General features: G+C 41.4%; 1 protein-coding gene across 11 annotated transcripts in view; it reads right to left on the bottom strand.

Moving 5' to 3' along the window:
* PARD3 (par-3 family cell polarity regulator) overlaps window positions 1–12,968 on the bottom strand; it is a 444,905-nt gene that overhangs the window by 109,541 nt on the left and 322,396 nt on the right. For 8 of the 11 annotated variants that reach the window (XM_030943492.1, XM_030943495.1, XM_030943493.1 and 5 more), the window contains one exon: window positions 6,982–7,092. The exons of the other annotated variants lie outside the window; for them this stretch is intronic. In XM_030943492.1, coding sequence (XP_030799352.1) covers window positions 6,982–7,092 — 111 coding nt within the window. The remainder of the gene's footprint in view (window positions 1–6,981; window positions 7,093–12,968) is intronic. 11 annotated transcript variants of the gene reach the window in all.

Genomic DNA, 12,968 nt, shown 5'->3' with positions numbered 1-12,968 from the left:
TTATGGTCTCTCGGGAAATCTGGAAAGACACCAAGAGTGTCCTGCTGTTCAGCCCCCTACTCCATCTGATACTTTAACAGTTCCAGATGGCCTTTACTACAGGATGACCTTCCCTCTATTCTTTTATTATGACCTTTGGGTCACAAATTATCTATAGGATGCTGCTGTCATTCTGTAAGACACTGCTGTACTCTTTCATCTAAAGAATAAAGATGCTTAACATTAAAACTCATCTTTGTTAGGCTGACCTTCCAATGATGATCAAACCAGACAGTTATTCCAATCAATGTCATTGCTGCAGAAAATATGTTTCATTTTTTGAAACACTGACATTAAGAAACTAAGGCAAGGTTTTAAATCAAATCACTTTTGCAATTCCACTTGGCTAGAGAGCATAGCCTGCTATACTCATCTAAAATATCAAAAATATTGCTGCAACAGTTTTGATGAGTTACATTGATTAGAAGGATGTGGTGGGTTTGTTTTTTGTAAATTATTGATGTGGTTTTCATCCCAATGTCATTGATAGGAGGTAATAAAACTCAATGTAGGTTTTATTAATTATTTGTCTTTCTCTATCATCACTAACAGAACACATTGAACTTACACAGGAAAGAATAATAAATAGTCCCAATGTACTAAATAAAGTAATAAGGTTAATTTCTTTCCTGCTGTCAGTAAATTCATGTTAGCAGTCTCTCGTCAGCTTGACATCAATTAATGATTTTAATTCCAGACTCTTGTCACAGTACTCACCACCCTTTCGTCTAATTAAAATGGATGATGCATGATGAAGGGAAAACACAGTACTTCTGTTCTTGTTGTAACATTTCTATTCATTAATTTACTTTTACAACAAAGGCCTTGTGGCTTTAATGGTACTAGAGAAGGATGAAGAGAAGTTTATTACATGTTAGAGATAAAGACCCATATACCCTTAGGAAAACATAATACAGGAAGCATTTTATGGAATAACCGAATCCTTCGGGGGATGGGGGGTGGAATCAGTCTTATTTTAACTATTAATGAACAGGCAGAATGTTTCCCTCTAAATTTAGGACAAACAACGCGTGAACGACACCCACCCTACTCGCAGCCTTGTTTACATCCGCACAAAAAAGTGCTGTCAGCCTATTGACTGAGCTCCAAAAGTAACAGCAAATCTGCCAGCGCAGGGCAGACGCCTGACCCGCCTCCCCGGGCAGCGCCGCCGCCACTCCGCGCTGCGCCCTCCCCGCCGTGCAGAGCCAGCATCGCCTCCTCTGCGGCCGCCCAGAGCCATCCCCGGCCGCCCAGAGCATCCCCGGCTGTCCAAAGCCATCCCCGGCCGCCCAGGGCCATCCCCGGCCGCTCAGAGCATCCTCGGCCGTCCAGAGCATCCCCGGCCGCCCAGAGCATCCCTGGCTGTGCAAAGCCATCCCCGGCCGCCCAGAGACATCCTCGACCGCCCAGGGCCATCCCTGGCAGCCCAGAGACATCCTCAGCCGTCCAGAGCATCCCCGACCGCCCAAAGCCATCCTCAGCCGCCCAGTGCATCCCCGGCCGTCCAGGGCCATCCCGGGCTGCCCAGAGCCATCCTCAGCCGTCCAGAGCATCCCCAGCCGTCACGGCCACCCCCGGCCGCCCAGAGCCATCCCCGCGGCTCAGCACGGCTGTCCCCAGCTGACACCGGCGCCGGCGCGGCCGCAGGAGCGATCCCGGCGGGGCCGAGCCGGGCCGGGCCGGGCCGGGCCGGCAGCGCCGAGCCCGCAGCTCCCCCTCCCGGCCCCGCCGCTCCCCAGGCACCTCCCGGCCGGGAACTGGCGGCACTTGGGACACAGCGACGGCAGAATCGTGTAAATGTGGCCGCCTTTGTAAGGCAGAGGAACAACAGGTCATGCTTTCCGGGTCAGAAAGGGGGAAACCAGCACAGCAGGAGGGTTCTGGGGCAGACAGAGCTGTTCCCATGCACGCACCCAGCGCGGCATCGCTCTGCCGCGTTAGCTGTGCTCCAGCATGGCACAGCACAGGCTGCGACTGCACAGCTGCTGCGACAGAGCAGAGCGAGCCCCCGGCCACACAGGGCCCCATCTGACCGCTCTATCGCCCTGCCAGCATTTCCGAAGCCTCTGCCACAGCACTTCTACCAGCACAACACTTTAATTCTCTCCCAAAAGGTTTCTCCTTATCTCCTCAAGGCTGATCCTCCCAACACAGGTGTTTAAGCACTTGATTTTGCATCCATTTCAGTGGAAGTTGAGGAAGAATACAATACTAAGATTAAAACACTTTTATGGTAACACAGAGATTTACAGAACATTAGTAAAGCTCTTAAATCGGTGAATTAACCAAACAGAGAAAATATCCTCTAGACTTTGTTTCCAAGAGGAGAAGTGCCTCTAGAGGCGGATTACAGCATAAGCACTGCTTGCCCATAGATGGATCACGAACTCTGAATCATGAGATTACATGAGAATTGCAACTTTCATCTTTTAAGCATTATCCAGCAGTGAAGCAGGCTGGATTCAGATGAATTTCTTAAAAACTTCACAAAGAGGTAAGCTTAGTTCATTCCTCTGTTATCTGCTACTCGGGTACAAAGAATAAAGTTGTTCAGGTCAGGGAGAACTTTCTTTGCTAAAGGAACTCAGTCCAAGGCTGAGGATCACCGGCACATATGGCCTTGCCGTGTGTGCCAAGAACTGCACGTGTCTGTGCTAAAGAAGGGAAGACCACAGGCAAAGGTTTTAGATTAGCTGACAATATATTTTGTAATGAACACAAAGTTGAAATGGAAAGAAAAAGAATGAAAAAAAAAAGAAGCTCAAAACAACAAAAAATGAAATTGAAGGAAAAATGCAAGGGTATGGATGAGGGAGAAACAAAGATATCAGAACTTGCTGTTTGGAGGGATGTCTCTCTCCAACAAAGACTGCCAATAACAACCAGAAGACAAAAGCAGTAGGTTTTTGAGCAATTCTTTATATCTTGTCTTTATATCTCCTAAGAAAGAGACTACACTAAAGGGCCTTTAAGAATTCAGAAAACATTTCAGGGCAATCGGGATGAAGGATATCAATGGACACACTGACTAAATATTGAGCAAACCTACTCTGGGCGGCCCCCAAAGACCAGATGTAGAGGGTTTCTGGATTGGAAAGGTCTGTGGGCTTCCAGAGGTTTAGATGCAGCAGCACAGCACAAGGTGACCAGCCATATCAACTGATTCCCCTTGGTCACTGACAAAAGCTTCAAAATCTCCTTTAAATTCTATCCAACATTGTAATGCCTGTGCAAAACTATAAGCATTTAGAAGCATCTCTAAAAGCTCAAGATATTCCACACATCTCCAGTCTGCAAAATCCAAGACATCTTAGCAAGATATGCAAATCATAGGTATATCAGGAGACTCTGGAGTTGATAAAAGACCTTCTGTAACAAAACCACAAAGACTCAGGGCTCTTTTCTCAGCCCATCCATGTGAATGTAGCATCTCAGTGGTGCCCAGTTTGAGCAGTCCAGTGATAGACAGACAAGATGTCCACACAGCAACAAGGGGCTCCAAATTAGCATACATGTAAAACAGCTGCAATCTGGCACAGGACCAGAGCTAAGTGAACTTGGTTCTTATTCAGCTTCCTCAAGACTCTTTCTTAGGAGACTCAAGGCCACAGTCAGAAATCCTATTGCCCAGTCTTGCCTCAAGTTTTTGACTGGTGCTGCTGCTGGGGAGAATCCTTTCTAACAGGACAGCAGAGCCCAGCCAGATTTTAAGATAAGTGCTTGGCAGATACTCAAGGATCATGCAAGCAGACTTGTTTTTGTGCAATAAACCAGAGTTAAACATAGTGACATGGGGCAATGTTCTGTGGCCTTGGATGAACTGTTGTTCCAACATTTGGAGGAATTACAAATAGCAAGTATTTTACAGAATTTTTGGTAAGACTAGTGGGTGGTCTCATCAAGTACCCCCCTAATTGTTCCAGTATTCCTTGTCATTGAAAGCTGGCTGCATTTTCAACTAGATAACTTCCTTTTTCGTTCAAAATTACTTTAAGATTGTCAGTAAACACACACCATGTACATATATATCCATCATATATAGGATGTAGCTTAAGAGATACACAGCTTAAGTGATACACTCCTTAATCAAAGAATCACAGAATCAAAAAATTATTATTAATAATATATTTTAAAAAGGCCATTTTATTAATTTAATCATGGTAAACTGAAGAGCATTTTTCTTATTTGTCTCATAATCCACACAAATGCTAGGTTTTAAAGAAAATACTATTGTAAGCACAACACTATTAAAATTAATAATTCCATAAAATTGTGGGCATGATTGATTTTTTAATGGACTGTTCACTTGTTCTCTGACCCCCCTAAGGATTTTTGCTCCTAGCCTCTCATACATAGTAAATTCATTAAATCCAACCTATTTCCCCAAAGCATTGCATCATTTTAGAGGTACATAGTATCAAATACCAAGTAAAATAGAACAAGTGAATTGTACTGCCAAAAAAATCAGAAGACAAAAACCCACAGAAAACAAAGTTAAAATAGCAGCCATTATGAGCCAACACTGACAGTAATATTTTACTCTGTCTCCTAGTAAACATTTTGAGGGATTGTTCAGTTAATTTGCAAGAGTACTCTTCATTAGCAGCATGTATTCTAACATCATTATTTTACAGGATCAAAAGGAAATTCTGCAATCTAACTGCAAAAACATTTAGTCTCTATGGACCAAATCAACATCTGAATTTTTTAGAAACATAAGGAAGCACCTCACACATTGGGTTGCTATTTTATTATCTTTTATTAGTTGTACATGCGACTACCCCAAAGAAGTTGCATTCTCTTATAGACATAACACAAAGGAAAGCAAATACACAGGGAAAGAGAATAATGGGAGGATAAGGACCCGTGTTACTATAACATCAAGCTGTTATGAAGTTCTGGCACATGCATTTTCTGCAGTTTCAGTGAACATATAAAATTGTTTTTGTGACACATGAGGAGCGAGATTCCAGGAAAGATTCAAACTGGTTAGCATAACTTGATGGACAGGGATTAGGATTTGCTCCATGCATTGGGGGCTATACAAATAATTTCATAATTCTACCTTGGTACCCAGCGTGACTATTGCAACCTCTCTTACACCATCACATGGACAGTCTATACTCTGACCATTCTTACTGAGAGAGACAGAGAGACACAGAGAGACAGAGAGAGAGAATGAAGAGAGAGAAATGTTACTAACCCAGGCGTCAAGTCTTTCTTCTTTTTATAAATGTACACGGCTGATTTTCTGGGGACCTCATGTTACTGAGAAACCCTAAGGGCCAGCTGGGGCTCAGCAGTGTGTGAAGCCAGGGCACAGAGTGGTGCTTGTCTGGCCAACCATCCCCTGCCCTGAGCTGGGCAGAGCAACCGAGGCAGCTTTCCATGGCTCTGCACCCCTGGCATGAGCTCTGTGGCTGCTCCATCCATGAGAAGGGAAGCTGGCTGTCCAAAAACCCTCATCACTTACTTCCTTCAATTCCAGCCTTCCTCTTTACCATTTAATCTGCAAGCACTTTACTTTTAAAACCAGTAACAAATTTAATGACCCTTGTTAAAAAATAAAAAATGAAAACCAATCAGACTAGAAAAAAAACATCCAGGCACTGTAATCCAGCCACCTTCTACAATCAGAATGGATGGGCAAAGACAAGAATAAATTTTTACATCAATTTATGATAGCATATCTGCTAAAGAGTAAAAAAATTCCCATTATATAATCTAAACGGTCATAAATGATAAAGTTTCTGGAGTTTAACAAGTTAAACCAATAAACACACACTCCCACCCTGTCTTTACTGTAAATTGCTCAACCCTAAAAGTTAAAGCCTAAACCATTTTAGGTTTAACTGAGGAGTCTACACAAGAGTTACAGTGGCTCTCTATTATACAGTGGCTCTAATATTCTCTATTAAGCTGTTAATGATGAAGCCACCATTCATGAACTTCTGTTCTTATTTGCGGAAGACCAAGGTGCATAGAGATGATAATTAAAGAGATCATTATGACTAATTAGTGATATCTCCTCTACAAGGACAAGAAAATTTCCCTCCAGAGTTTCTGCATCAATCCTAAATTTATGGTGAGCTATAGCATGATTTTTAGATAAATAATTCTAATGCAAAGTTCACTTTTACTGCTAAATGTGTCTGAATCTATTTGCCATTCAGCAACTTCGTAAAGTTTGTCTCCTTACTGAAGCGATGTCAAAGAGGCTGTCTCTCAACTCACATCTCCCAGTTTAAGTTAACTGGTAACCTGCACTTCTCAAGATTTTGATTAAATTGATCTGAGAGACACCAGATTCTAGGCCCCAAATATCTAGGACTACAAGAGATAGGATGAAAAGTAGACTGGAAATATTGAGAAGAGCATATGACATATATATTATATAGGGGTTTTTTATGTTAAGGGAAGCTGACAAGGAAAAATAGAGGTGCTCACCACTCATTTTTACAATAAGCAGTTTAATATATATATCATTCCATAAACAGACTGCATGGCACATAAATAGACTGAACTCCAGTGACATATATACTGGTAAGCACAATTTTTATGTTTCTCCTAAATTTATCAATGAAAAATCTAGATATGCAAAACTCTGAAGAAAAATACAAAACATACTTCATTCTATATAAATATTTGTTTTCTGAAAATGTCAATAAAATCAGTTATAGAATATATAGAGAAAGCATTTCATTTTATTACTTCAGTCTCCTCAATAAGAAAGGGAGCTCTGCGTCTATAAAAGATGCTTAACACAGCCAAAGGAGCTGTTCATACTAATGTCCAAAATAAATCCAGCTTTGTCCTGTTATTTAAAGTATATAAACATATCAACATGTGGAAAATTTCATCAGTGAAAATTGTACTTCAGTTATTTAATTTAAAAAACAAACTCTCTCTATCAAGGTTTAAGCAAATACTGAAGTCTACCTCTCCTGTTCTTGCTTCATTCGTATTCTCTCCTCTTCTGAAGTAAGAGCTTCCTGCACTTTTATTTTACCAGTTTTCTCACTCTTGTCATCTTTGCGATGTTTGCCAAACCTGTTAATAACACACAAAAAAAGAATCTAACTTGTGACATGAACAAAACTGTATTTTCCTTCTTCCATGACAAAGAGAGTTCTCTAAGAAGAACTGCTGGGAGACCAGGAAGGGAAAGTGCAAAGACCTCAGAATCTCAATTTTTAGTATTTTCAGGCTGCTTCCAGGTTGTTGTTTTTTTTACATAAGTTTTTTTCATTTTTATTTTCATTTCACTCCTCTTAAAAGTTTATAGAATTCCTCACTGAAGAACAAAACAAACAAAAAAATAATAGTTGGATCACATTTCCCCTTTATGCCATGATTTTGGGTCACTATTCCTAAACAGTCAAACAATGTTTTAGAACAGCATCTGTGCCCAAGGACACAGCTCAGCTTTGCATTAAGCAAAGGCTTCCCCACTTTGGAGGGGAGAGAGGGAACTGCAGGTCTGACAGCTCCCAGGGCAGCACCAGTCTCCACACCCCACAAGGGCCATTTCACCCCACAGAGGACACCATTCAAAACTGTAAATTTATTCTTTTTCAGCCCCAGGGGTTCTTATTTAAACTTTATTACTCATGACTCTTTCCCCAAGGGTGTTCCAGTGAGGGAGGGTGAATGGAGGGATGGAGCTGTGGGGCTGCCCCAGACAGAGATGGGTGCTGCCAACCCAGGGTTTGCCCTCTTCACATCTCCTCTTCCCCCTCTAAAGGCTTCCCCTCTACATTTCAAATTTAAGTTACTTGCATATTTGCACATTCCACTGTTTTCTTTAAACTTTTAGGGAGTGAAGAATTTGGCATTTGAGATACTCCGTTATTATTAGGACAAAGTTATTCCTATTTCTTAAGACATTTCTGATCTATTCTGGAAGGAATGACTTTCATACAGAGCGAACCAAACAAACACTTTAATATAACCTTTAAATAGATCTAAACTTTAGATGAAAACTTTCTATTTAAGGCAGAAGGGCTAACACGTGTCTGTTAAACAGTATATATACCAATTAAATGTGGCATCATTTATCACACCAAAAGCAGCAAGAATTTTACTTTTTTTATACCAAATGCTGATCTGAGAGCTGACTGACACTGCGGCACTTCACACTCAGGTTCACATCAAAAGTGAAATTAAAGCACTGAGACTTGCAATCAAACACGTCTAGCAATAGTGCCAACAGGACACCACAAATGCTCATGGACAGTGAAATAAACCACAGAGTTCTTAAAGCTTCCTTCTGACCTGTTAATGTAACATCTTTAAAATATTTAGAGTTCACCAGGTATTTATAATATTTTCCCATTGGTTCCTTTTGATTCTAGGACAAAGCCATTGTGTGGGTTGAAGTACACCACACAGCAACCCTGCAGAATCATTAATTTCTGGCCATTCAATCAAGAGATATTATTTATATTGTGTAATGATGTTTACAGCTCTTAGGGCAGCTCTTTAAAACCAAAACACAAAAATACAGCATAGGAGCATGTACATAAGCTTTAAACTGTTTGCCCATTCTCCATACAGATTGCTCATTTCTCAAGAAATTCAGGCATCTGAAAACTAAAACTGTTTATTAATAACCACCTGAAAAGGGGATAGGCAGAGGACATGATGGGGTTAAGGAATGCAAAATAGGGTGTAAAGTTAACGTCTCTGATTTCATAATGTTATATGTGAAACTTAAATTCAAAACACCAACATGTATCTTTTAAAACATCCACCTATTTATTAGAGAGTAATCAAAAACATTATACAAGGCATTTACATATTTGACACAAGAGATTCAAATCAAGTTATGGATGTTGTGCTCCAGACAAAAGAGATTGTTTAATTTAAAATAGCCCTAAAACCTCTAACCCAGAGAGGAGTTTTGGCAGAAAAACAGTGGAACTGAGCCACTCTGCCCTGACACACAGAGAGTGCCTGAGGTGGCAGCGTGGGTCTGACTGACAGAACGTGCAGAGCTGTGAGGAGACAAGCAGCATATGTGTCACTCTAGCACAGCATCTCTGGGATGCTCACATTTGCTTCAGTCTCCTGCCCTTCCTCAACCCAATTAAAATGTCAGATAAAGCAAAGCAATCAAACTCTGGAGTATCCAGTTTACTTTTGAAAAAAAAAATTGCTTAAAAAAAAGTGGGGGGAAGAGGGGGGAAGAAAAAAATTGAATTAGTTATTGCCCATTAGGTTTTGGCAGCAAAACAGAATTTCTGCCACCATAAATCAATTCATTGAGAGTGTGAACAGATATATAGTGAAATCAATACCTTATTAAAAAAATAAAGTACACAGGAAATTTCTAATAATCATTGTAAGCAATCTAGTAAATGTCTGGTCAGGCTGCATGATTGTGAGGAGAGAATTTCTAATGTTAACATGTAATGCAAACCCAGCAGAATTCAAAGGTTTGAATTTGCAGATCCAACCAGGCAGGTCCAGAGCACACAGAGCTCATGTGCATTCCCACAGAGGCAGTGGTGGCGCCACACAGGGAGCACCTGCAGCAGCACCAGGGCTCAGTTCGCTTTCAGTCATGAGCAAGTTGTGGCAACAACTCTTCTTCTCTTTCAGGGTTTTCTTCCAATCATCTGGGAATTAATGTTCCTTCTGCCCCTGAGGACCATCCTGATAAAAGTCTCTGGAAGACAGCTCAGGCTCTTTCCCAGGCATTTCAGAGGGTGGCCACACTGTTCCCACTCTGACTGGAGCCTTCCCAGTGCCCATCTCTGGCAAGCTCAGTGGTCATCCCAGCAGTGGACAGCCTAGCAGGGTATGAACCATGGTGGTCTTGCACAGGTGCCTTCTCTGGATTTGTCACCCGCAGAAGTGATCTATCTGCCACAATCACCACTGCCTGTAACAAGTTCAGCAACGTTAACCACACTGTCCCTACACTGGAACCTGGAAAAACAAACACCATCCTCCCCCCACCCTGACTGTAGCTTCGTGTTTCTGGCACAAGGCACAGTTGTGTTCATTGTGGCTTAACAGTCACAAAGCTTTGAGAAGATGATAAGATAGCATCTCAAGAAGATGCTGAGAGAGCCACCAAGCAATTGAGAAAGGTGCTGAAAATAACTGTGATGGAGCAACATTTGTACACCCCCACACACCTCCTTTATTTCTGTAGGGGCAGTCAACACTCCCCACTACAAACATCATTCTAAGTCTTTGGTAAGATTACTCTTGCTAGCAATAACTGTGTTTGTTATTTACTTCTATTAAAAGTGTTTGCTTCATGAGGTATGATTTACAGTCATATGAAACCCACAGCCCAAATAGCATCCTCTCCACCAAATTTATAGCAGATATTTATAAATTATTTATTTAACAGTCATAATCAAGCTAAGTTTAACTACAGAAATACAACATCCAGCAATGCTAAGGCACACCATTAAAGTACTCTCAGCTGTACTTGGGTGTAACTACACTGGTGTCAAGCTATTGAGAATCACCTGTCTTATTTCTTCAGATAGATGTTTCCTACTCATATAAAGGATGTTTCCTATTCATGAACATTTACCAAAACAGGACACTTAGAAATAAGACTATTCAAGCAATCTATGCAATATCCCTTCAAAACACCAAAAACACATCCCACAGTTACTGTGCACTGTCTCCACAGTGAGAGGTAAAGCCCCTCTGCTGCTGTTTGGTGACCCTTGTTTAGTTGTGTGAGTCAGAAGTCAGGGTCAGGTCCCCAGAATGACACTTGGTATGTACAACACCCTGAATTGAATGCATTGGCTCAATGCAAAGATCTGGCTTAACCTATGTGAAAGTTTCACCTCCTTACAAGTGCAACTCCTCCGGTCCCTGACTTGCCCCATGTATATTTTGCGTTTGACACCTTCCCTGCAAACCACCAAGCTTTGCACCATTGTGAATCTTCCCCCTTTACTGCTCAGGTATTCAAAAGGAAGGAGAGATGGAATTACGATCTATGTCCCATACATGACCCAAGGCAAATTTGGAATCTCACTGCTTCCAATACTATTTTTTCCATAATCCATGTATTGAAAGACCTGGTACACCCACGTAATAAACTCTCCCACTGAAGTGACTGGGAACAGCCTAAGACTGAAACTTGCCAAGTGCAATCAAATATATCTCCCTTGTAAAGCAGAAATCACCATCCATTTGTGCTGTGTCAGACAGGCTCCAGACTTTTGCAAGGCCTTGAGGACGCAGCCAAGCACTGTGATCCCAGCCCTTGCTGCTCCCTCCCCAGACACAGGAGCAGCTCTCTGCTGTGTGCAGCTGCTTACAGAGTGCCTCAAGCACTTGGTGATTTTCAGGCGCTTGTCTGAACCTGAGATGGTGTCATCCTCACTGCTGGGGGCTGGCTGCTGGGATACTTGTTGCAACTCTTACAAATGTAAATGAAATGACAACTTTCCTTCAGATACAGACATGAGAACTCCATCGCCCAGCATCTGCACAGCAACGCTCCTTGCAATACTGAAAAGGAGGACAGTGCTTACAAACAAAGGTAGAAACTACTGATTTTGGAATTAAAACCCAAAACCATGCAGAAAAGGAGCATCTGTGGCACTGATATTCAGACAGTGTTGAGAATCTAATCCCAAGCTCTTTTCTTTTGCTGTGTTTGGTGCCAACAATTTGACTGCGAGCTATAAAAGCCCAGCCTAAATTACTACACAAGACACCAATGCACAGACACAAGCCACTACATGATGTGCAACCAAATTACACGCAGAACTATCTCACCAAGTCACAGAACTCATGAGGAAAACAGTTCTGTTCCTTGGATATAGCTTGAGCTATACCAGCTACTCCGAAGCACCTGCAGCTACAGAAGCACAACACTGACTGACCTGTGGGCACCACTTGCCTCAATCTCAATTCTTAGAAGCAGAGCACAGATTATTATTACTCAGAGTAGAAAATTAAAGAGAAAAAAAGAAGTGCACATTTTCCTTCAAAACCCAAGTAATAAAAAAATTACCATTCTGTTCATAAATATCCTTTCACAGATATAGCTTAATACTTCGTCAAGGACACGAACTGCATGGTTATAGAATTGTCTCTCCATAATACTAACAATGTTTACTTCATGTAACAGCTTGTTTATTCAGAAGTTCTCTCATTTAAACCCTGTTACAAAAAGTATAGCTAAAAAGTAGTTTAATTTTATTTTGTAGCTGCACAAGTAAAGAAAAAAGTTCTATGACTAACTGAAATCCAGGTTGTAAATTAAAAATACCCTGTCTGTCCAAGAGAGTGAGAAATTGATGAAAGAGAGCAGCTGAAATCTTGTTCACTCTAATTGCCAAGATACTCCAGAGTTCTGCTTAATTTATATCTCCTTAATTCTCCTTTTACATTAAGGATTGGAGAAAGTTTCAAGATAAGTGTTAATGCTCAAAGTCATATTCACAGATCCACAGACTTAATCCTTAAATTCAGCCAACAACAGGAATCACAATAAGTGAAGAAATTAAAAATTGTAAGAGGACCATCTTCTAAATGCATGATCTCTAGTACATAACAGCCAAGTCATATCAGAGGAAAGGCCCATCCTGATATGATACTGGTTTTTCACATTATTATTAATAAAAAAGATGGGAACACAGACCTGTAGGCCGTAAGCTTGACCCTCAAATGGGAAATCACAGGAACTTTGGATAATCTAATCAAACTAAAATGAATGCCCAAACCTCTCTGTCAGCTGGCTCACTTTCAAGCTTACTTGCTTGAATAACTGCCACCAACTAGGAGGTGACCTAATCCCAAGTCTATCATGCTGAACAGAGAGGGACTGACTAACAAGTGCCTTCAGTGGCTTTGGGCCAGTGCATCAGAGCAAATGAACAGTATGAGGCTCAACAGAGAAGACAGCTTAGCAGAACATTTAAAGAACAGGCTCAAGC

Source organism: Camarhynchus parvulus, chromosome 2 (assembly GCF_901933205.1).
Source record: "Camarhynchus parvulus chromosome 2, STF_HiC, whole genome shotgun sequence".
NCBI lineage: Eukaryota > Metazoa > Chordata > Aves > Passeriformes > Thraupidae > Camarhynchus > Camarhynchus parvulus.
The sequence above is the reverse complement of the archived record's forward strand: the minus strand, read 5'-3'. Positions and strand labels throughout refer to the sequence as shown.